The sequence below is a fragment of the Giraffa tippelskirchi genome, chromosome 4, assembly GCF_054371585.1.
Source record: "Giraffa tippelskirchi isolate mGirTip1 chromosome 4, T2T-mGirTip1v1.2.pri, whole genome shotgun sequence".
In the NCBI taxonomy this organism is placed as follows: Eukaryota; Metazoa; Chordata; class Mammalia; order Artiodactyla; family Giraffidae; genus Giraffa; species Giraffa tippelskirchi.
In genome coordinates this window covers 31,505,412-31,529,799 of record NC_137278.1, presented here as the reverse complement: position 1 = coordinate 31,529,799, position 24,388 = coordinate 31,505,412, and the positions used below count along the sequence as shown (strand labels likewise).

Here is a 24,388-nt window from a genome sequence, read left to right as displayed (position 1 = left end):
GTTATTAGTTCCATTTTAGAGAAGAGAAAATTGAGACTCAGACAGGTTAAGTGACTTGTCCAAGGTTGCATAGTGAGTAAAATAGTGGGCCTCAATCTCTTGATTTATATCCCCAGTGCTTTTTCCCAGTCATCGTAGATGAAATCAAGATTAGTCAAGCTAGGAGACCATCCCATGTGTGAGGTGAAGCATACTTGGATAAAGTCAGAGAAGCAGGAATAGAAAGATAGACACACGTAATATTCAGGAATCATCTGAATTGGGTGACTGATTGAATCTAGGAAATGAACAGGAAAGTATCAGAAAGGATCGAGTTTTTCAGCTATAAAAGTTTAAAAGAAAAAGTAGGAGAGATGGGGAAATTGAGAAAGAGAACCATTTAGGAAGGAAAGTCTTAAGTTTGGGTTTGGACAGATTAACCTAGACTTGATGGCATGAAATCTGTCCTCGGAAACCAGGTTCTCTGAGACAGAGTCATCCTCAAGTCTATCACACTTTCTGAGCCTGATGGGTGGTTCTGGGAGCACTGACGGCTAAATCCCGTCTTATCTGAGCAGTTTTCACACATTTTTCTCCATTGTTAATTTAAATTTGAACCAATTTGTGTAAATGAGGTATTTGACTTCCTGAAGAATTTTAAAAAATGACTTTAATAATATTAACGATACTTTTTTGCTCTATAGCAATGTATACTTTCCAAGGCATTTTTACATACTGTTCTCATAGCAGTAAAGTGGGCAAAACAGATACTATCACCATTTTATATGTCCAGTATCAGAGCTTCATCTCTTCATTTCTCATGAGCTTTTCCTTTCTGACAGGCAGAGGAAAGATGAACTGGAGCAGAGGATGTCAGCATTGCAGGAGAGCAGGCGGGAGCTGATGGTCCAGCTGGAAGGGCTGATGAAGCTACTGAAGGTAAGAGCAGCGGCCGGTCTTCTCCTCCCACCTCAGCTCTTCTTGTCCATCTTCACCCCCAGCTCAGCTTCTGCCTTCCCTGTGATGTCAGAACAGGATGAGGCTACAGGGTTAACTATTTAAAGCCCAATTACAAAAAATTAGTAACCAGAACCAGAGTGATGTGCTTTTATGAATAAATAAGAATGTTTATAAATAGGATATTAGCTATATATAAATGACTATTTCTCAATTATGTAAAGTTTCTTTTAAGACAAAGCTTCAAATAATGTACCTGAATACTTACCAAATATTGTGTGCTATTTTAATAAGTATGATAGAGGCAAACCAACCTAATCAAACCAACTCGAATTGATAATTTTGCTCTATTAGGAGCAATAAAATAGCAGATAGCTCTAAGTTCGGTATATTGGGGCTTGAAAAAATATAGAGTAATTTCAGTCCTGACTACTTTTTATTGAAAAATACATTACAGCCCCCATACCCTAGAGCAAAGGCATGCTTGGCATTTAAATGTCCTCACCTGGACAGCTTGCCTGGCACTGAGTGGAAATATTTACCAGTCCTAGCAGCAATACCAGGGTACATTTATTTATGCTATAAATTCCTACTGTCTTTCTGTCTATACTGTGAAACCATTGTAGTTCATGGTATGTCACAGAGTTAGAAGCCAGAATGGAAATCCCAGTGTGAAGTACCTCAGAAGCCAGGCTAAGGAGGTGGATTTAATCCTGTGATAAGGTGAAGTCATTAAAGGTTTTGAAAACAACAGTTTAGGAAAATGTACACAACAGATCAGGAAGAGGAGAAACTAAAAGATAATAGGAGGCTAGTGAAATCATTCAGGCCTGGAGTGACAGGGGTCTGGACTTGGAGGGGAAATCCAGGAACAGGTCAGCTGGAAGACTTTTCTTTATCATCAGCCTGTCCTTTAATAGTAAAGCTCGTGGAGTTAGCAGTTTGGATAAGTGGAGTGTTTGTGTTTTGAACTGACTTTTGGCTTGCTCGAGACAATCATTTCTTTTAGTCTTGAGCTGAGTTTTTTCTAGCTTTGGTCCTGCGTATTAGGGTATTTGGAGACATGTTTCTACATTAACCCTGTTAGCAGGATTTCTCCTGAGAAATAGTTTGTCTGAGTGGGTCTTGTTTAAAGAAAACCTTATGCCTAAAACCTGGCCCAGATCCCTCAAAGAGCTGTCAAGTACCCAGCTAAGCAACCCAGTCACCCAGTCAAGAGAGCAGGGGCGAACTTGAACACATTGGGCCAGTGCAACATCTGGAGCTGTATGGGGCTGTGAAAGCTCTACAGTTGTTGGGTTAGTCCACCCAAAGGACAGAAGGTTATAGGGGATTCACCTCCCTTTCAGAAAAATGTTCTGAGATGTTACCCAGAACATAAATGGGAAGGTACCCCAGGGTGATTTTTGTAAAAGGCAAAAATGTTTATGCAAACTGAAGGGAAGTCAGAATGCATTTCCCCTAAGTATCACAGTGAGCTTTCCCGTCAGCTGGTGGGCCTCCTCAGCTGATGGGCCTCCCTGTTCCTCAGAGTTTCTGGGCCTGGTCCCATGTGCATTACCCTGACCTTACTGTGTACCCCTGATACTTGCAACTCTGTTCCCAAACCCTCTGTTTCTTTCTATTTCCAGCAGTTGTCTTTTAATTACAATTTCAGTAAGATAAGCAGGACCTCACTGCTCTGTTTTGTAGGATCCCCTCACAGGTTCTTAAATGCCTTATCATTATCCACCTGACAGGCTGTGGTCATTTAAAAAAGGAGAAAGGATTTGAAAGCATAAACCAGGAATGTCATCTTTTTTAATCCATCAATAAAATTCACAGTTGAAAATCTCAGACCTTGTGTCCAGCTTCCTAAAAGGGTTACAGCATGATCTTAATTTGTGTATTATATGCACTCCTAAAAGGTTATACATAGGAATCATTGACTTCTATTAAAATCTCAAAGATGTTTTCCTACTATGAAAACTACATTTACCAACAAATAGTAAAAGTACCCTTCAGAATTCTAATTTTAATTTCAAAGGACTGTCTTGCTTTCATTGATGTTCAGTCCGCTAGCATTTAGTGCCCTCATAAAACAGCTGTAAGTAGTTAGTCAAATGGACAATTGAGCCACATGAGTATCTGGGATACTCATGAATTAAAATATACCACACAGTAAATTTCTATTTCACAGGGAATTCTTTCATTTTACTGCTCCAGGGAAATACTATATACTGTGTCTATTTATCTGAAAATTGATAATTTGGAGAAGCGTACATGTGAAGTGTCACCATTATTTATTAATTCATTCAGCAAAAATCGTAAATCTGAGGGAGGCGGGATAAGGCAGGGTAAAAATCATTTATTTAGCAGAAATGTACTGAGTTCCTAAGAGTCCTGTTTAGCTATGTGGTATATAATGGTGACTAAGACTCAGTCCCTTTCACCAGGGAGTATCAGGCACCTCCTTATTGTTGTTTTTTTCCAAATGACACAATACAGACTGACACTCAAGTACCCATTTCAGAATGTATCTTTTCTTTACATTTTTTCCCCTGATGAATGAGTATATATGGATAACCTCTACCTCAAACTTCCATTTGATCCAGAAATAGTTGTATGTTGGTGTTTGTTTCTAAATCATGTTCCCAATATTTTTCTGCCTCTTTTTCGATTTTTCCAGTATTGCTTTTGAAATACATTTACCAAATGAGTTCTATAGTTTTAAATTTTAATCTCATTTGCAAATGAGATTTGGAATATGAATTTTTAAAATATAGATGACAATGACTACAATGGCTGTGGCATTACTCTGGCCACTAAGCCAGATATCCCCCACGTGGATGGGTCTCCCATATTTTCAGGTAATTTGAGCAATCCTAGATTTGTTCTTTATAATTAAGGCATTATTACCCCCCTTTAAATTAACTTGTCATCAGTCAATCTTTACTGACCCCAACTAATTGATAACAAAAAGGTTCTAAGACTTTATATCTGACCTGTTTATTATGTTGACAGAACCTTTATCTGATTAACTTTGGTGAATTTGGATTAAACAGTAACATCCTAAGTAACACTTCACCAAAGTCTCTGCCAATCCCAAAGCACATGGGGCTCTCTGAGTCCTAGAAACACTGCCCTGTCCACTCACCCCATCCTAACCTGACATGCAACTGCTGCATATGATCACGATTTTATGTCGTTGGATTCTATAGAGAAGAGTCACAAATGTGCAAACATGAAACTTTGCTGTCTGAACTTCCCTATTCTGTTGAACCAGGGTGATGTTGTCTTCAATACCCAACCTGGAGAAAGCCATGAGAATAAGGTGTCTTAGAAACAGTTCTAAGACATATACTGGTCTTTTGATCTCAAATGCAATTCTGACTGTCAGGATTGCCCTGTCCCTCCCCTACCAATTTCCATTTCAACATTTAATGCCAGCAGAAAAAACACTTTTTGAACTCTTCTGTGGCTGTTTGCCTTGCCGGATGAATGGGAGAAAAGTGTGCTGCCTCACAGGGAAGCCTGATTAGGCAGGGAGGTCGTTCCCCAACTGTAAAACTCTAACCCCTTCTAACTGGAGCCATGCATACCAGATGCAAAAGCTGGAAGATGCTAACTTCTTCAGGCGAACTCAGCTAACACTCAGGCCCCTCTTTGCCTGGGTGCTTGTGGTTCTAGGTTTGGCCAGGCATCCAGCAGCTGGGACTTTGATAATGAAGAATATCTTCTGGTGCTGAACTGGAGTTTCCTCAAGAGATTTTTGGTGCCCATTTAATTTCCAGTACATGTCTCTCCCTGGCAGGAATAAAATGACTCTCCCCAGATTCTTACTATTCCTCTCCCTTTTATAATTTTTAATTCCTTGTCTTTATTGAAATCATTCTCACCATTGCTCCCAGATCTGCAGACTGAGAATCACTCATCTATTCCCAAGACTTCCTACACACATGTTTAGTAAAGACAGTCTGCACGGATGGATCCAATTGAAATGGAACCATTGCAACAGCCTTTAGGTTTGTGTATTTGGGCAAAGAGCAGAGGTGTCATGACCACAGTTACCCATGATGAGGCACAGAAAAAGGAAGCGAAGAGACCCATTAAAAGACAGTAACGTAGAAGCACAATACTGAAGAGAGAAGAACTCAGAAGTGTTTATCTCCTCCTTGCTGTGCTTCGTTCTTCAGTGTCTATAGCTGCCTTCTGAGAGCTAAGGGTTAGGAAGGGCCTTCTCTGAGCACCATCATTGTAAGGCTCTGAGAGACAGAGACCATACCTTACCTTCATGTTTCTAGTGCTTTATGCATAGGGAGGAGTAAACGAACCTGTGTTGGACTAATGAGACAGCAAGGTCAAGAACTCTCTTTGAAAACCCTCTTAGGACCTTGAAGCAGTTTCCAGTTTAGAGGGGGAAGGGAAGGGGATGCATGTGCATCCTTGAGAACGACCACACTGACCAAAAGCTCCACACGTGGAAGAGAGGAGACTAAATAAAAGAATCTGTGGTCAGATGGAATCTCTAGTGTGGAAGTTCTTAAGAGCACTAGTTCTCAAACTAGCAGGATTCAGAATCCGCTGAAAGGCTCATGAAACAGTGCTGCCCTCACCCCCAAAGATTTTGATTCTATTGGTTTAGGGGGATATGGGGCAAAGCATGCATCTCTGACAAGTTTCCAGGTGATGCTGCTGCTGCTTGGTCTGGTCTGTGTTCTGCACTTTGAGAACCACTGGCATAGAGAAATGTACCTAAACACATGTAAATATTGTAAATGTGAAACAGAATGATCATTGAGCTTTTGAGTCGTGGTTGAGCTGCTTCTTTCAGTTTACCCCAAATAGTGATGTAACCTTGGGCAAGTCAGGTCTTTTTTGTGTATAAAAGGGGAAGTTGGACTAGAGGCTTTATGAGGTTCTTTCCTTCTAACTCTAGAAGTTAGCATTTAAAGAACTGGATGTGGCAAAAACTTGCCATTTGCACTGTCCACCTGATGATGCTTTGATGGTGGTCAGGCTCTTGGGTCTCTGAACCCATGGGTCTGACCTGGTTTGCCCTGTTCTGTCACTTTTTTCCAGATGTTTGTGGTGATGGGCATTAATTTCTCTCCTTTTTTCCCTCTACCGTTTTTTTCATCTTCACTACCTCTAGGAGGAAGAGCAAAAACAGGCAGTAAGTCGACTTCAGAATTCTCCACCTCTTGCTTCCTTTGCATGTTCTTCTTTTCCTCATATAACTGTTGCATACTTTCTCCTCTCCTCCCTGCATCCAGATCATTTCTGCAGAGTTTGTCTTGTGTAAAACCCTCATCAGTTCTCTCCCTGGTGTTGTAAAATGGCCTAAAAGCCCTTGTCATGTTTACCTAATAGAGCATGTTCTTATTTGAAACCAGAGCTTGTTGAATTTGTCTTCAGAGTACACATCTATTGTGTTTATTTAAATATGCATGATTAGGCAGGCTACAATTGCATTTCCTGCACTTATGTTCTCTGCCGCTTCATGATTAGGGTGACTTTTATTGCTTGAAAAAACTTCAGGATGGTGGGGGTGACCTTGGGGCTAAATACTATGTTGTGAATGACTGTGCATGAAGATGTGCATCGAAGTTCCTTTGATAACTTTAGATTTCTTTAGTCTTGAATAGTCTTCTCGGTATTCCAGCTCCAGCAGCCTTCTTAACAAAGTTACCAATGAAAGCTAAGTGGTTGATCATGCTGTAAGTGATTTCCTGTTCAGAATTACTCCAGCGGGATTCTGAGCTGCTTGGTATTTAGGGAAGGTTTATGTTTGTTTTTATTTTTCCTGATAGCCACTAACCCACACTGGAATCAACTGAGGGTCTATCAACAATGGTAACACCATATGTTTATATAATGTAGTAAGGTTTTCAAAGCATACTTTTTTTTATACAAGCTAAAGCTGATTTTTAATTTAACCTCAAGGCTTTAAAAAAAAAAAAAAGTGAAATATGTCATTCAGTGTACTCATTTCTTATTCACATGTCCTCATTTCTTATTCAGAAAGCAAATTTATCCATATTTTAAATTAAAACAGGAGTATAAAACATTATATTTACTATTATTTCCAGTTAAGAAAGCAATGGAATCATAGGGAAAGGATGGAAGAGGTGGGTAATGAGGGGAGGAGGCAAGAAAAGAGAAAAGGAGACTGTAAGAAAGAGGGAAAGAAGACAGAGATGAAGTCAGAGTAGGCAACAAGCCCATACATCTCAATGGCTTTAATGTAACAAAATCTTGTTTTTGTCTTTGCTTTATTTGGTTTTGTCTTTTCCTCACTCACACATCATGTATTACTTTCATCTTATGGCACTTTGTATCACTGGGAACATTCACATGGGCAAAGCAGGAGATGATCAGGATAGAAGGTCAAGCCCAGCCGTTAAATGCTTTTCCCAAGAAGTGACACATATCCCTTCCACTCTGTTCCATTGGTCAAAGCAAGACATATGACCACACTTAACTTCAGGGAAGTATGATCCTCCAATAACAAACAATAGAATGGGAAGACTAGAGATCTCTTTAAGAAAATTAGAGATACCAAGGGAACATTTCATGCAAAGATGAGAACATTAAAAGACAGAAATGGTATGGACCTAACAGAAACTGAAGATATTAAGAAGAGGTGGCAAGAACACACAGAAGAACTACACAAAAAAGATCTTCATGACCAAGATAATCACAATGGTATGATCACTCACCTACAGCCAGACATCCTGGAATGTGAAGTCAAGTGGGCCTTAGGAAGCATCACTATGAACAAAGCTAGTGGAGGTGATGAAATTCCAATTGAGCTATTTCAAATCCTAAAAGATGATGCTGTGAAAGTGCTGCACTCAATATGCCAGCAAATTTGGAAAACTCAGCAGTGGCCCCAGGACTGGAAAAGGTCAGTTTTCATTCCAATCCCGAAGAAAGGCAATGCCAAAGAATGCTCAAACTACTGCACAGTTGTACTCATCTCACACACTAGTAAAGTAATGCTCAAAATTCTCGAAGCCAGGCTTCAACAATACGTGAACCGTGAACTTCCAGATGTTCAAGCTGGTTTTAGAAAAGGCAGAGGAAGCAGAGATGAAATTGCCAACATCTGCTGGATCATCGAAAAAGCAAGAGAGTTCCAAAAAAACATCTATTTCTGCTTTATTGACTATGCCAAAGCCTTTGACTATGTGGATCACAACAAACTGGAAAATCCTTAAAGAGTTGGGAATACCAGACCTCCTGACCTGCCTCCTGAGAAATCTGTATGGATGTCAGGAAGCAACAGTTAGAACTGGACATGGAACCACAGACTGGTTCCAAATCAGGAAAGGAGTACGTCAAGGCTGTATATTGTCACCGTGCTTATTTAACTTATATGCAGAGTACATCATGAGAAATGCTGGGCTGGAGGAAGCACAAGCTGGAATCAAGATTGCCGGGAGAAATATCAATAACCTCAGATATGCAGATGACACCACCCTTATAGCAGAAAATGAAGAAGAACTAAAAAGCCTCTTGATGAAAGTGAAAGAGGAGAGTGAAAAAGTTGGCTTAAAGCTCAACATTCAGAAAACTAAGATCATGGCATCCGGTCCCATCACTTCATGGCAAATAGGTGGGGAAACAATGGAAACAGTGACAGACTTTATTTGAGGGGGGGGGATCCAAAATCACTGCAGATGGTGACCGCAGCCATGAAATTAAAAGACGCTTACTCCTTGGAAGAAAAGTTATGACCAACCTAGGCAGCATATTAAAAAGGAGAGGCATTACTTTGCCAACAAAGGTCCATCTAGTCAAAGCTATGGTCTTTCCAGTAGTCATGTGAGAGTTGGACTCTAAAGAAAGCTGAGCACCAAAGAATTGATGCTTTTGAACTGTGGTGATAGAGAAGACTCTTGAGAGTCCCTTAGACAGCAAGGAGATTCAACCAGTCCATCCTAAAGGAAATCAGTCCTGAATATTCATTGAAAGGACCGATGCTAAAGCTGAAACTCCAATATTTTGGCCACCTGATGGGAAGAACTGACTCATTGAAAAAGACGCTGATGCTGGAAAAGATTGAAGACAGGAGGAGAAGGGGACAACAGAGGATGAGATGTTTGGATGGTATCACCAACTCAATGGACATGAGTTTGAGTAAACTCCGGGAGTTCGTGATGGACAGGGAGGCCTAGTGTGGTGCAGTCCATGGGGTCTCAAAGAGTTAGACACAACTGAGCGACTGAATTGAACTGAACTGATGATCCTCCAATTTGTTTAGAAGAATTAGAAAAGCGGGTGCTGAAAATGCCCCAGAGATGTGCTTTACAGCTGAAACCATTTGCTGGGAACTTCCTCCAACCGTCCACCCAGACTGGCATCTCCTGAGCCCAGCAAAATATGTGATCAAGAACACCCCATACCTTACTGAAAACACCTTTCAGAGGAGGACAAACATTGTGGATATTTATTTTAATGGAAGCAGTAAGGGCTTCCAAGAGACACTTCATTTTTTAAAAAGTTTACGGATTACTGTGTAGTCCAAGAATCAGAAATGATCACTTCTGGCATATTACTTCTCAGGTCAATTTAAAGCTGACCTTGAGCAGACAGGGGATTAAATAACAACATGTTCATTCCAGTGACCTTTGATCGTGTGTGAGATCATACTCTGCTTGAGGCTGGCAAAATGAGAAGCTAGACCCAGATCTCTGGAGCCTTCCATGAACAAGCCACTTGTGTACGTGTGTTGGGCGTTCTCAGTCATTGAGGTCCTGAGCTCACATTGTAGCCTCACTGTCCCAGGGGACTGTCCAGAGCATGAATTGGTACAAATTGTTTTTCCCTCATCCTTCCCCACTGTGATGTGAGGTAAGACATCGTGCTCTGTGGATACAGGTAGAAATTTCCCCTGTCTGCATCACAGGTTTAAACTGGACCCACCTAAGACTTAGCTGCTGCTGCTGCTGCTAAGTCGCTTCAGTCATGTCCAACTCTGTGCGACCCCATAGACGGCAGCCTCTGTCCATGGGATTTTCCAGGCAAGAGTACTGGAGTGGTTTGCCATTGCCTTCTCAGTGAGGGGCAAATTTGAATGGACTGGCTTTGCCTAGTTCACCAACATGTGTAACATGTACAGCTGGGAAAACCATACAGCTTTAGAACTCAGACATCTGCTTTAATCTGTATCATTACTGATCGAAGCACCAAAAGGTATTTACCAGAGAACTAAGTCATCACCCTTTCTTCCTCCCTGGTTCAGACTGGTAGAGTTTAATTTCTTCTCTATCAAAATGCATTACCCGTATGGATTGTAAAATAATTATAAGATTTTTTAAATGAAGGATTTAATAGACATCCTTCCCCACACTGGCTCTGTAAATCATTACAGAGAACTTTTTATACTATTTGCCTTCTTCCCTTTCAGGGATTACTTTGGCTTTTGGGGAATTTGAAGGAAATGAATGATAACTGACCTTAACTGTGATTTTAGGGCTGCGGTTCTACCTTCAGCCTCCGCCATTTTTCCAGTACTTTTGTGACATTAGTACCTCAGCTGATAATTCTTCTGTCTTTCCTCTTCCCCTTCCTTTCTCCTCCCCCTTCTTTTTTCTCAGATCCTAGGTTTGTAATTAAGGGTAGAACTGCCTGGCTGTTTCAGATAAGACTTCACTGAGTGACTGTTCGACCCATGATATACTCTACAGTTTAACAGACCCAGGAATTAGATTATATCGGTTTAGTCAGGGTTAATCAGGCCCATGATAATCGTCAGACCATAATTAAAGGACCTCGTCTGCCTTTTTCACTACTGCATCCCCTAGCCACTAGCCCAGCGCCTGCCACATGGCAGATACTCAATAAATAGTTGCTGAATGAAAGCTTGTATTAACCAAATGTATAAGGTATTGACTTAAAAACTGTGCAAATTTATAGGTTTTTTGTAAGGGACATAACTGGTTCAAGTACCTATAGCAGTAATTTTGCTCAAGGTACTTCCATATAATAGGTAGATCTCTATCCAAGAGACTAAATGATGGTTCAGAAATGTCCTTTATAAAAAAATCAGAAAAACAATTTTCAGCATTACCAAAAGAATAGGAAGAACAAGCCAATATACTAGATTTTTATTAGCTCTCTTACTATTTCTCTCTAAAGAACAGATAGATTATGTGGAGTAAGACCATCCTCTCTTTTTTAAGCACAAATAATCAAAGAAAGGCAATGCCAAAGAATGCTCAAACTACCACACAATTGCACGCATCTCACACGCTAGTAAAGTAATGCTCAAAATTCTCCAAGCCAGGCTTCAGCAATACGTGAACCGTGAACTTCCAGATGTTCAAGCTGGTTTTAGAAAAGGCAGAGGAACCAGAGATCAAATTGCCAACATCTGCTGGATCATCGAAAAAGCAAGAGAGTTCCAGAAAAACATCTACTTCTGCTTTATTGACTATGCCAAAGCCTTTGACTGTGTGGATCACAACAAACTGGAAAATTCTGAAAGAGATGGGAATACCAGACCACCTGACCTGCCTCTTGAGAAACCTGTATGCAGGTCAGGAAGCAACAGTTAGAACTGGACATGGAACAACAGACTGGTTCCAAATAGGAAAAGGAGTACATCAAGGCTGTCTATTGTCACCGTGCTTATTTAACTTATATGCATAGTACATCATGAGAAATGCTGGGCTGGAGGAAGCACAAGCTGGAATCAAGATTGCCGGGAGAAATATCAATAACCTCAGATATGCAGATGACACCACCCTTATGGCAGAAAGTGAAGAAGAACTAAAAAGCCTCTTGATGAAAGTGAAAGAGGAGAGTGAAAAAGTTGGCTTAAAGCTCAACATTCCATAAAACTAAGATCATGGCATCTGGTCCCATCACTTCATGGGAAATAGATGGGGAAACAGTGGAAACAGTGTCAAACTTTATTTTTGGGGGCTCCAAAATCACTGCAGATTGTGACTGCAGCCATGAAATTAAAAGACGCTTACTCCTTGGAAGGAAAGTTATGACCAACCTAGATAGCATATTAAAAAGCAGAGACATTACTTTGCCAACAAAGGTCCGTCTAGTCAAGGCTATGGTTTTTCCAGTGGTCATGTATGGATGTGAGAGTTGGACTCTAAAGAAAGCTGAGAGCCGAAGAATTGATGCTTTTGAACTGTAGTGTTGGAGAAGACTCTTGAGAGTCCCTTGGACTGCAAGGAGATCCAACCAGTCCATCCTAAAGGAGATCAGTCCTGGGTGTTCATTGGAAGGACTGATGTTGAAGCCGAAACTACAATACTTTGGCCACCTGATGTGAAGAGCTGACTCATTTGAAAAGACCCTGATGCTGGGAAAGATTGAGGGCAGGAGGAGAAGGGGAAGACAGAGGATGAGATGGCTGGATGGCATCACCGACTCGATGGACATGAGTTTGGGTGGACTGAAGGAGTTGATGATGGACAGGGAGGTCTGGCGTGCTACGATTCATAGAGTCGCAAAGAGTCGGACACGACCGAGTGACTGAACTGAACTGAATCTATAAAATGCAGGGTACCTGTAGTTGTTTGTATCCATTGAAAACACTTTGAGCATTGCTTAGTAAGAAACCAATGCCCATAACCAGAAGTGTGGTACAGAGGGGTACACTAAAGTAACAGCAGATTGGTGAAGACCCTGCTTTAATGATGGCCTTGAACTGTGGACTACTCCCTCAAGGTCAAACAGTCTCCCAGTCTACTCTGGAGGGATTTCAGTGTACAGATTTATTCTAGGGACACCTTAAGAGTCCATTTTTCTCAGAGACTTAGTGTTCCATAAAATTTCACTGCTGCATTGCTAATGCCAGATAAAATGAGCTACCAAGGCAAGGGTTCACTTTACTCATGAAGCATGTATTCCTTTAAACATTTCTCCATTTCCTTCTATTAGAAGACCATTACTTTTTATATACAGATCAGCATCAGAGTTAAAGACTATAAACAATAATGCATAAGGATAGGGGACAGGGGTGACCTTGATCCCAATTTGTAGAGTAGTGATCCAGAGAGTTATATAGGTGGTACTCTGAAAATTTTGTAATTAGAGGATCTTAGGGATTTCACTAAGAGAACATGCCCACACTTGACATCTCTTTACTTCAGCCAATTGGGGTATCAAGTGGATCTTGCCCCAGGCCCTTTCTGATTTCCGGAACCAGACAAACACCCCATCATGACTAAACCAGAGAAAGCATGGTGTGGGCTGGCTCTCAGAAGCCCCGTTCTCTGACCATGACTTCACCAAATACAGCCATGGTTGACCTGTGATTCTGCCTGGACAAACCTCATGAATGTTAACTTTGTAAGTTAAAGAGAAAGTACTTACCAAAAAAAGACTAAACAACAACAAATAAAACCCTCCTCATTGTCCATTAAAGAGATTACTGGTGAACCCCTTGATGTGTTCATGGGTCAGTTTCCCTCTTGATTCACTTCATCTTTGAACACAGTTTCATTGGAAAGTGATTCACATGCCTCTTAAAAATTTTCTGGAACTCCTTGGCCCCACCATATTTTGCAACAGAAGCCCTAGTCTTCTGCTTCCTGACAGGCAAAGGATTGCCATTTATTTATTTAATCTTCAAGCAATGTCTTATTACATATGTTCATTGAGCAGTGGGTGAGCTTGGCCTTTTGGAGGATCAAAAGAAAAATCCTACGCAAATACCACCCTCAAATAGTATGAACATTATTTCATGGTTGGCATGATGCCCTGTATTCAGAAACACAAGCCAGGTCAGTGATAACCAGAGCCTTAGGCACCATTGCTGCCCTCCCTTCCAAGTTGACCAGATGCACTAATGGATTTTGGTAAACAAAGACCAATGTGCTGTACTCTGTGACTATGCCCCAAACCTTTAGCCTGGATCCCAGTCCCACTCTTTGTACATCGACTCTTATCTGCCCATAGATGGCCTCATGAAAGTCTTCAAACATGGTCACATTCACCAGTCTTGGCTCCTGTACTTACTATAGGCACCTGGTAGCTTGTTGGGGTTTGTTTTTTTTTTCTCCAAAAGAAAATGTCATAGCAATATTGAAAAATAGGTACTTACATTTCATTTCCCCAAAACTCCTTAAACAGAGAGAGCTTATAGCCTGAAAATATAAGGGAATAGCTTTGGCTTTTTGCAGCACCCCTAATATTTTTCATCACTAGCATCAATCACAAGCTGAAAGGTTGCCTTACCTACTTGGTTTATTTTCCTCCTTTGCTATATTTATGTCTTTTGTTCTCGTGATCAGAATGCATACAATATATGAAAAATATACACCAGGGCCTCTGGAAAAGGCTTCTACACACCAAGCTGGAGAAGTTCACCCTCCAGTAGCCTAGGACATAATATCTCCCCCCAGAATACTACAGTCTGGGTCTCATCAACAGAAAAGAAGGTGACTTCTAGGTTTTGAACCCAGGAGCCTGGGAAACTGACTTAGAAAAAATGGAACTGGGGAGATGATGTGGAATACAGGAAAGGGACTTGGATCTGATGGTGAACATACTGAGCTACAAAAAGTAGGCAGAGAGTCAAGCTTTTCGTTTGGTCTATTAGATATTTGAGGTTAGGCTGCTGGAAATTTAGTGGAGAAACAGGGCTAGCAACATAAAATTAGAGTTGAACCCATAAACACGGCAAAACCCATTGTAGACAAAAAGAATAAAGAGGAGGTAGGATTGTGGGTTCTCATGAAAAACGAGAAAGTTTCAAGGAGAAAGTTAGTAAGGCAATTAAGACAAGGATTTGACAATAAGGAAGCAAATTTGTAAAGGAAAATTTCAGCATGGCAGAGTGTAGACAGCTCTGAAAGATGGACTTTTGTCTTCTTGTCCAACCTGCTCAACCCCACCCCACTGGTGTCACCTCAACAAAGGAAGGAGTTAAATAAGGAGTTTACCTTACAGAGTTGCATGTGAATAGATCGTTACAAAACCTCATGTCTTTTCTATCTCACCTTTACAAACCTCAATTTTCTCATCTATAGATTTCCAGTCCACAATTCTTTGATCCTTTCATCACTGATACCAATCGGTGTATTTGGGGAAAGGCTATGAACCAAGAAGGGTCTACAGAAATCCTCTTGGATTCATTTGACTGATGTTTCCTTTTGTGACTTTGAAACCCTCTGACCTTCAATTCATTTCCTGGGCCCTCTAACCAACTCCTTCCCCAGGGTTTATCATGCCAACCTTCTCCCTTCCACTTCTCTAGACAAAGGAAAGCATCCTAAGAAAACAACATCAGCTTCTTCCATGATCCCTCTCTTTTGGCTTAGCTCTGGGATTCTGGGATGCCTCCCACAGAAAAAAAGGGTTCCCTACGCTCTATTTCTGTGAGACCTCACTCGGCATCCTCACTTGGCATGCGATTGGATCCGTGACCCTCCACTTGGAGAACATCTGTCAGTGTTTCCATGAATCCTGATGCCATACCAATCTCTAAGGTTTTATAGCTGACCTCGGACTGGTTCTAATGTTCCAAATTAACAGCAGTGCCAAGGTAGGGAGCTTGCTGGCTTAGCGTCCTTAACTGAAATGAACATCTGCTTAATTTCAGCCAAAGAATCATATTATAAAGAGTATGAGAGACTCCTTTGCACTTTTCTCCATTTGTTGCTAATCATAATTTGGCAAGTAGAATTAGTCCCATTTGGCGCTGCAGTATAGATTGCCCAATGCTTTAAAAAAAAGGAGAAGAAAGAAATATAGAAGCATTCTTTATAAAATTAGAGACAGTGCAGAAAGACAGTTACCTGCAGCTAAAGTGGTACCTTTAATTCAACCACTATGGAGAACAGTATGGAGGTTCCTTAAAAAGCTAAAAATAGAATTACTGTATGACCCTGCAATCCCACTCCTGGGCATATATCCAGAGAAAAACATGATCCGAAAGGATAAATGCACCCCAATGTTCACTGCAGCACTGTTTACAATAACCAAGACATGGAAGCAAAATAAATGTCCATTGACAGAAGAATGGGTAAAGAAGATGTGGTATATGTATACAATGGAATATTACTCAGCCATTAAAGTGGTACCTTTAATAAGAACCCATGCCAACTCATTATTGCTCTACAAAGCTGGCTAACCATAAATCCTTTCATGCTTTTATTACTATATATTCATATTAACTTATATATACTATTCAATGTTTATCCACTGATTTCATATTTCAAATTTCAGCTCCTATATTTAACCAGCTCAGATCTCAGGAAACCAAGTGAGAATCTAGGAGACCCTCAGGCCTATAGCTGCCCCCAGACAGCTCCCAAACGTGCAGAAGAGTCTCAGAGTTTATTCTTGGCCCCTTGAAGTTTCTAACCTGATCTGAAACTAGTGGTGGCCCCCCTTCCTTCCATAGCAGCTCACCATTTGGGAAGAGAGGCCCTGGACAGGCCACTCTCTTTAGGACCACATAATGCTACTCACCCTCAACCACATTTTCATCCTCAGCACTATGGACGTTTGGGGCCAGATTACTTGTGTGTGTGTGTGTGTGTGTGTGTGTGTGTGTGTGTGTGTGTGTGTGTGTCTAGTGGGGGGGGGTGAGGAGTGTTCTGTATATTATAGAATGTCTAGCAGCATCCTTGATCTCCACCTACTAAATCCTGGTGATGTACCCCCACCCCCAACCCCACCTCCAGCAGGTTCCTAGCAGGTACAGTTATCCCCAGTGAAAAAGCACTGCTTGGGACCTCCCTGGCTGTCCAGTGGTTAGGGCTCCGTGCTTCCACTGCAGGGGGCACAGATTACATCCCTGGTAGGTGAACTAGGATCCACAAACCTTTCTTTCTGATACCAGTCTGAGCCTTTGCAGCATTCTCAGCATCCCTTATTCTGAGGTTTAGATATGGGATGGATGGTGAAAGATTTCTAGTCACCTTTCCCCACAAATCACCCCTTTGTCCACATGCTCTGCTTCTGTTAATGTCATTGCCAGCAATCCCCACATGCATGCTCTCTTCCAGTCCCCTGCTCTCCCTACTCAGTTGCCAAAGTTTAGTCAAATTTTTCTCCAAAAGCTTGCTTATGTCCCTCTGCCCCAGTTCCTGTCACCATTCTTCATTCCAGCCTCCATCATCTGTCACCTGATCTCCTTGTCTGCTGCTTCTCAATCCGACTTTCACTTTGCCTCCGAGTCAGACTCCTAAATCCGACCAGACTGACCACACCGGTTCCTCCTCGGAAGCCTTCACAGACTCCATCTGCCATTGCTCACAGCAGGGGCACCAAGCTTTTTCTTAAAGAGTTAGGTAGTAAACATTTTAGGCTTTGTGAACCAAATCAAAGGCATTATGTAAGGACTTATATAACCATTTAAAATAAAACCACTTAAAAATGTGAAAACCATTCTTAGCTCACAGACTATAAAAGCAGGTGGCGAGCTGGACTTGGCCATGGGCTGTAGTTTGCCCATCCATGGCCTAGTAAATAAACTTGATGACCATTTATTTAAGGTTCTACATGATTGTGGCCCACACTTGTCTTTCCCACCACGTATCTTCTGTGGTCCCTGCATGCTGGTGTCCCCACATGCTCCCTACCCACCCCCACACCCAGCCTCCTCACTCGGGGAGCTTCTGTGCCCTTTCCTCACCTGGATTGCTCTTCCCAAGCCGCTTCTGCCTATTGAAATTATACCAGCCAAGACATTCTCAGATGCCACCTCGCCTGTGAAACATTACCCTGTCCTGGTAGGTCAGAGTTAAACCCTCTTGCCTCTATGTTCCTTTTCCTTTGTACCTCTGCTATTTCATCCTCCTTTGTAAGCCAGCAGCTTACATGCCAAATTGCCTAGGAGGCTGTGAACCTGCGGACAGTGGAGACCTTGCCCCTTTATACCATTACTTTGCACCTGTTGAAATGGAATCGTGGCAGGTTGTACCCCATGAGCCAGCATGTGAAGCATCTTATATACATCCTCACTAACCTGTGAAGATACACTTAATCTCCACTTTACACGTGAAGAATCTTAGCCCAGAGAGGTTAAGTAAGTTGCCCAAGGTCACACAGCTAGTCAGGGGCAGAGCTGGAATCCAAACTAGGTCCACCTGACTGCTAAGTGTGGATTGTAACCACCTTATTATATAGAACAGGGACTCAACAAAGAGTGGCAGTGCTGGATCAGGTACCCCACCTCATCATACAAGTTTTACTTACTTACCCAGAAGCATCATTTAAATTTGACTCACTGAACTTTAAAATATCTTTGATAGGTTCTGGCTGCCTGACCCATCATTGAATTCATGTCTGAATTAAGGACTCTTCTCTCCTGGAATCCTGTCGTCTTTTGGTTTCTAATACACAATTCAGTGTTTGGTATTCATTTTATAAGGATTTTTCCCTCAGTGGGGTCCTGGATCATTTTGCTGAGAACTAGCTTTGAAATCCCATGATGAGAACTAATGGGACACCGTTTTCAAATAGACCTGGGCAAACTAGGAGAAACAAACAGAAAGAGGGTAATTCTAGTCTTGGAATTTATGAGCTTCCCTATCGAAAAGTTTAAATTTCAACTCTCTTTTGATCTTTGGGTTTATGGTGAGTTTTAAGAGGTTGCTCTTCTTAGACAGTCTCGGGAACTTAATATGCTTTCCTCCTTCCACCCAGAAAGATACCTAGACACCTTGCCCCCACCCTTTTCAGCCTTGGGTAAACTTTGTCTTCTATGTAATTTAGTTCGTCTTGAATAGGGGTAGAGTCATGAAAACTGAGAACCATAACCTTCTCCCTGTTGCCAGCAGCATGATCACAGAAGCTACCAGTCCTGCCATTGCTGTTTCCCATCCAAAGAAGTCAACCCCACAGTGGGTGACAGGTCACGGGTAAGCCCCGAGTTTCCTGAAGTGAAGTGGGAACAGACAGGTGTCTGCCCTCTGCGGAGGGACCTCAGGACAGGTGTTTTGGTGGCCCCGTCCTTCCAGCAGACACACACCATAAATGTGTACTAATGGTGTTGAGAGAAGAGACACATCATCAAACTCTCTGGCCCTTCTCTCAGGAGTTTAGAAGCCAAGTTCATCCTTAAAAGCTGCACCGCCCTTACACTCAGAGGTAGACACTTTGGGGAGGGAGGAAGGTTTCCAGGCATGTTCCTTACCTGTTTCTAGCTCACCCCAGAGGAACTGTGGCCTTTGCCTTGCTCACTGCCACATGACTGTCTTTCTTCTCTCCTCAAACCTGTTCTCCTGTATGCTCACCTCCATCCCTGGGCCTGACTCCCCGAAGTAGCTCTTGTCATATTAGGCAATTATTTTCAAATCTTGCAGCAGGACAGACAGTGCAGCATTAGATAATCCCTCTCCTTTGACTTCCACATTCGATGAGACAGCTGCATGTTCCCAGCAGAGCCACCATTAGCACCAGCTCAAAATAGTCTTGGGTTGTTTTTGTTTCTTTGGTTTTAACTTTTTGTTAAAGAAAAAAACATACAAAGTCCATTCTCTACACATCCCAGTTCTCTGTATGTTCATGGTTGCCTCATCTAAATTTCAGGCTTGTAGTTCTTTTCTCCCAATGTTGTTTCCTTGGGGTTTTGTTGTTGTCGTTGTTGTTGTTTTTCTGAGTGGGCCTCTGAAAATCGGCAGCAAAGAGGCCAGTTTGTTTATTTTGAATACACTGCAGCAAAATGAAGGTAATTGTCCACACAGGCCATCTGCTACCTGGCAGGTGTCCATGAGTCAGAGAGAGAAAAATGGAGACTCAAGTGTCTCCTTCTGTTACCATGATAACCGCTTAGCTCAGAATTGTCACTGGGCGTGTGTGTGGAGGGGATGCTGTTAATAGTTGCTCTGGCGAGGGCATGAACTCTCAAGATCAGGCTTTTTGCCATGAGCCTCCCTGGGTTTGATTACCTGATGATAACGTGTATCAGGAAGATTAAAAAAAAACAAACGCATACCTGTTCCATCAGGAAAAAGAAGGGAAGGAAATAGTATTTATGGAGCCCCTACTGTGTGCCAGGCACCCTGCCGGAGACAGCCGAGCATGGCCAGGACAGCACACACATCATTTTCCTGCTGCAAAGAGAGCTTCACCCCTGTGCGGCCCCGCTCTCTGCCACAGCGTGCGTCCCTGTCTCACTCACAGTGTCCTCAAGTCACCTTCTCTGGCATTCTCTGCACCTGTTTTGGCTCCACTATTAGATTTGCACTCAAACAGAAGACTAAGTCAGAATCACCATATTCTCTTTTCTCACATTTCTTGGTCGTGGTGGAAATTAATTTCTGTTGCATGGCCTCGGCAGTGGGACGTCTCATCTGATGCATGTTCCGTCTGACCTCAGAAACTTGGTGCTGGGATCCCAGTGTGCTTAGGAGTCTCCCTGCAGTGTAGGACAATTAGAACACCCAGACAGGATTTCACCGGCGGTCCAGGAGAGACTCTACCTTCCAGTGCGGGGGGTGCGGGCTCGTGGGTTCAATCCCTAGTCAGGAAACTAAGATTCCACATGTCACAGGGTGTAGCCAAAAAATTTTTTTTAATAAATAAAACTTCTTAAAAAAAAAAAAGATGACAACCCAGGTATCCGTCTTAACCTTGTTACTAATTTATTTGTGACCTTGTGACCTCTCAAGGCATCTATCTCCTCAGATATAGATAAATGCTGAACTGAAACAGAGCCTAGTTTCCTGGGATCATGAACCCTCTGACATGATGTGCGTAACTTCCGAGCTCTTTTCTTGGAACACAATGTGTAGCTTTCTCAGGGTCTCAGAGTCTTTGCTGATTGAGAAGAAGCAAAGGGCCAGCAGAGGAGAGAGCCTCTCCGATTGTAACATTTCTCCAGCTCTGTCTTTCCAAGAGAATTGTTCTCAACTACAAGGGACCTCTGTACTCAGAGAACCTGAGTTACAGGGCATTTCTTGTATTTAGTTATTGGTTGGACACGTGACTGGCCTGTGCTGTGTTCAGGCCTTTGTAATAGGTTGTATTTCAACAAGGTCCCACTGTCCTTGCCTCAGGAAACCTTAAAACCGGGAAGCGTGTCATGAAGCCTCCCTAGGCTGACCTCCGCTCTCCCAGCAGCTGAAACCCAGAGGCATGCAGCAGTTTTGGACCCTCGTTGGACAGCTTATACCCGTCCCCTAAGAGATATCTGAGTAGTCCCTCCACCTTCGCTGATTTCCATGAGAGTGTCAGGTTCCCCGTAATCTCTAGGTTCCAACAGTGGTGCTGCCCCCAGCCCCCAATCATGCCACTGCTTCTAGATCTGTTTGTTCTGTGTGGAGGGAGCACTCAGCAGTCTCCGTGGGGAGGGCCTGCCTCTTGGGACCCCACTGGGCCTTTGAGACAAGGCGCTGTCACTCACTGCAGTGCTCCCGTCTGCACTGACTTCAGTGTGTCTGTCTGGCACAAACCTGTCAGGAGGGCAGAGAAGGAGCCGTCTCTACCTGGGCTGCAGGTGCTGTCAGCGAGCTGGAGCGCTGCTGTGAGCCCTGTGACTCTGCCTCCAGCTGCATGTGCTCCAGACGCTCTACTCTACTTATGGAGTTAGAAGGACCTTGTTTTGAACTGTCTCCTTGAGACAGCCCCTCCTCTGCCCCCAGCAGCCTGTTCCCTGCACCTCCCCACCGGCTTTGCGTGCAGGAGGCCTGAAGGGTGGCATCTCTGGTGTGGACTCTGCTCATGAGAAAGAAAAAGGAGAAGCAGAACAGCCTCTGTGACCCTGAGGTGGCTGCCATGCACCCCCAAAGGACGAGCCTTCACAGGGTGGTTGTAGCCGAGGCAAAGCCTTGGTGACTCGGCATTTCTGAGATGAGGTAAACTTGGTGAAGGTCATAGCATCATCGAATTTTACATCTGAAAAATGCTTCACAGGTCACCAGTGAAGCTACTCAGTTTGCAGATCAGAAGACTGAACCCCAGAAACATTAAAATGTGTGTGCTGTACAATCGATAGAAGAGCCCAAGTCTCCAGACTCCAAAGCCATTCCCTTCCCACCAAGCTTCAGCGCCTCCTTGGCGTTCACCCGGGGCGAGAGTCAGATTCCATCTTGGTGCCTGTGGCGGCCCCTCCTCTACAAGTTAGTGGATTCGCAGCCGAGAATTGTCTCCAGGTCCCATTGTCACTGACAAAGTAAAGAGGTCAAAACTTTCAGCCTCAGGACAGGCTCATATGCTGAGGGATTTAGGCACATTCTCAGATCAGGAAGAAGTTTTCTTGAACCGGTATCCTATCCTCACCACTCTTCTCATCCACTGTCCTCGTTCCAGGGTCTTTGGCATCTCATGAGGGCCTGTGGGCCTGGTCGCATCCCCAGATTTTCCCTCTTACTCCCTCTCCGTCAAATGCTCTTCAGATGCAGCTGATCTAATAATGTATAAAGGAAAAAATCAAGCTTAGCACATAAGTTATCTATGGCTGCACATACACTGAAAGTTAATGACTTAGAAGAACAAACTTAACTCACAGCTTCTGTGGATCAGGGGTCCAGGCGCTGTTTAGCTGGGTTCTCACAAGCAGAGGTTCAGGGTTTCTCACAAGGTTGCAGGCACCTCAGGGCTCAGCAAATCACATCGTTGGCAGGACCCCTTGTGGGCTGTAGGATTGAGGGTCACAGTTCAACACCGGCCTGATGGCTGGAGGCCACCCTCAGCTACTTGCCAGGGGAGCCTCTCCACGGGGCAGTTCACAAGATAGCAGCTGGCTTCCTCAGCGTGAGCAGGGGTGAGAGGAAGAGAGAGCACGTGTGGACAAGACAGAAGTCATGTCTTGCATCAACCGGTCTCAGAAATGATATCTCATTGGCCTGCTTCAATTAGAGGCAGCCACTACGGCCAGCCCATGTTCAAGGGGAGGCAGTTACATCAGACGGTGACTGCAGGGAGGGAGGGTGTCACTGGAGGCCCCCTCAGGGGTCTGCCCATCACAGTCAGTTACCTAGTTAAAGCATTTCCCATAAAGCTTTATTGATGGCGAGAGATTTAGTCCTCCCTGGAGCTCATTGCCCGCTCTGGCTCCATTCCCGCTTTCCATTACAGAAGGAAAGGGGTCAGAAACTTGATACACCTCCTTGTCATTTAACAAATATTTATTAAGCCTTTACATGTGGTAAGCACAATGGTAAGGAAGATAAATTTGAGAGGTGAGATTAATGCTGTACAGGGGTCCGAGGGAGGTGACAGTGAAGCAGTCAGCCGGAAAGCCAGTGGGAGCTGGTCAGACACATGGAGAGGGGCAGTGCTCCTGGCAGAGAGAACAGCAAGTATAGAGGCCTGAAGGCAGGAGAGGGGGCTGTGGTTTCAACATTTCAATAGATTATTGTTCTCGAAACTGTGCAGGAGCAGAGTCAGTTGACCTCCGTTGCACTGACATGTACCTCATCCCAAATCAACCCTCTTCCTGATCCCCCGCCTCGGGCCTGGCTGAAGTCCCTGCGTATGGGCTGCCTGTGACTTGTGCCTCTCCTGGGGCCTTGGGGATGTACTGGCCCACAAGGATGCCAAACCGGCATTGTTCTGCTGGACCCAGAATCCACAGAGGGTTCCTGACAGCTCTATCCTAGCTGTGTTTTAATCCAGCATGATCCTAAAGCCAGGGACTGAAGCTTGAGATCCATGGAGAAAATTGTGCCTTCCCAGGGGTCTGAGAAGAGCTTTCTCTTTCCACTGCTCTGAACAAAGACAACATCAGGAGTCTGGTTTCTATCTTCCTCAGAAGGCATGTCCTGGGCAGTGATCCCAGGAAGGGGGGCTGATTATTTTCAAGCTGATGGTGGGCAGTAGGATTCATTTCCTGATCCTAGAGTTTTAGCGGCATGTGGCTGTCTACCCCGTCCATTCCTCTTACCTCATTCCCCATCATAATTTTCCTATTAAACTGTTTGCAGAGGTTCAGCTTCGTGTTCTTAAAAAGCAACCTATTTGTTCATCTCTGATCTTAGGGCTCTGACATTCAGTCCTCAGGCAGTGATGCTGGCTCCAGTCTCCCCAAGTGAGGTTTATTGAGTCCTTGCCACATGCTAAATGCTGGGTTGGCCCTTCATACGGTGAAGTCAATTTGAATTTCACAGGCCACATACTTAAGGGGAAAAATTACTTGAGGGCCTTCGTTTCCCTCTTGAGTTCTCACTTTCTGAGCTGAGCACTTAGTCTGGGCGTTTCAGGCAAACTCTGAAGTCAGTCCCTTCAGAAATTTTTTTTTTCCCCTGGCTGAGCTGGGTTGTGATGCACAAGTTTTTCTCTAGTTGTGGTGTGCAGGCTTCTCTTAGTGCGGAGCACAGACTCTAGAGCTTGGGTTTAGTATTTGCAGCATGCAGGTTTAGTTGCCCTGTGGCATGTGGAATCTTAGTTCCCCAACCAGGGAACCCACATTCCCTGCATTGGAAGGTAAAGTGATAACCACTGGACCGCCAAGGAAGTCCCAACTTCAGAGATTCTTAACCCTCTTCCTGCACCCAAAATGAGTGCTCCATCCTGGAGACTTATACAGGATGCTGTAGCATCAGTG

The 24,388-nt window shown here is 43.4% G+C and overlaps 1 protein-coding gene and 2 long non-coding RNA genes across 23 annotated transcripts in view; 1 reads left to right on the top strand and 2 right to left on the bottom strand.

The window, feature by feature from the left end:
* Positions 1-24,388, top strand: part of DTNB (dystrobrevin beta) — a 233,685-nt gene that overhangs the window by 195,591 nt on the left and 13,706 nt on the right. For 20 of the 21 annotated variants that reach the window (XR_014082711.1, XR_014082710.1, XM_081592758.1 and 17 more), the window contains one exon: positions 822-918. Coding sequence is in view for 19 of the 21 variants with exons in the window: in XM_081592758.1 (XP_081448884.1) it covers positions 822-918 (97 nt within the window). In the remaining 2 variants the exon portion in view is untranslated. Of the gene's footprint in view, positions 1-821; positions 919-6,070; positions 6,092-24,388 lie in introns of all 21 variants that reach the window. The other variant, XM_081592747.1, reaches the window with a different exon arrangement.
* On the bottom strand, positions 632-20,351 carry LOC145546292 (uncharacterized). Its single transcript, XR_014082724.1, has 2 exons — positions 19,037-20,351; positions 632-997 (listed from the first exon to the last, which is right to left on the bottom strand). It is a non-coding gene; the product is annotated as an uncharacterized LOC145546292 (long non-coding RNA).
* LOC145546291 (uncharacterized) lies at positions 20,398-23,722 on the bottom strand. Its single transcript, XR_014082723.1, has 2 exons — positions 22,350-23,722; positions 20,398-22,249 (listed from the first exon to the last, which is right to left on the bottom strand). It is a non-coding gene; the product is annotated as an uncharacterized LOC145546291 (long non-coding RNA).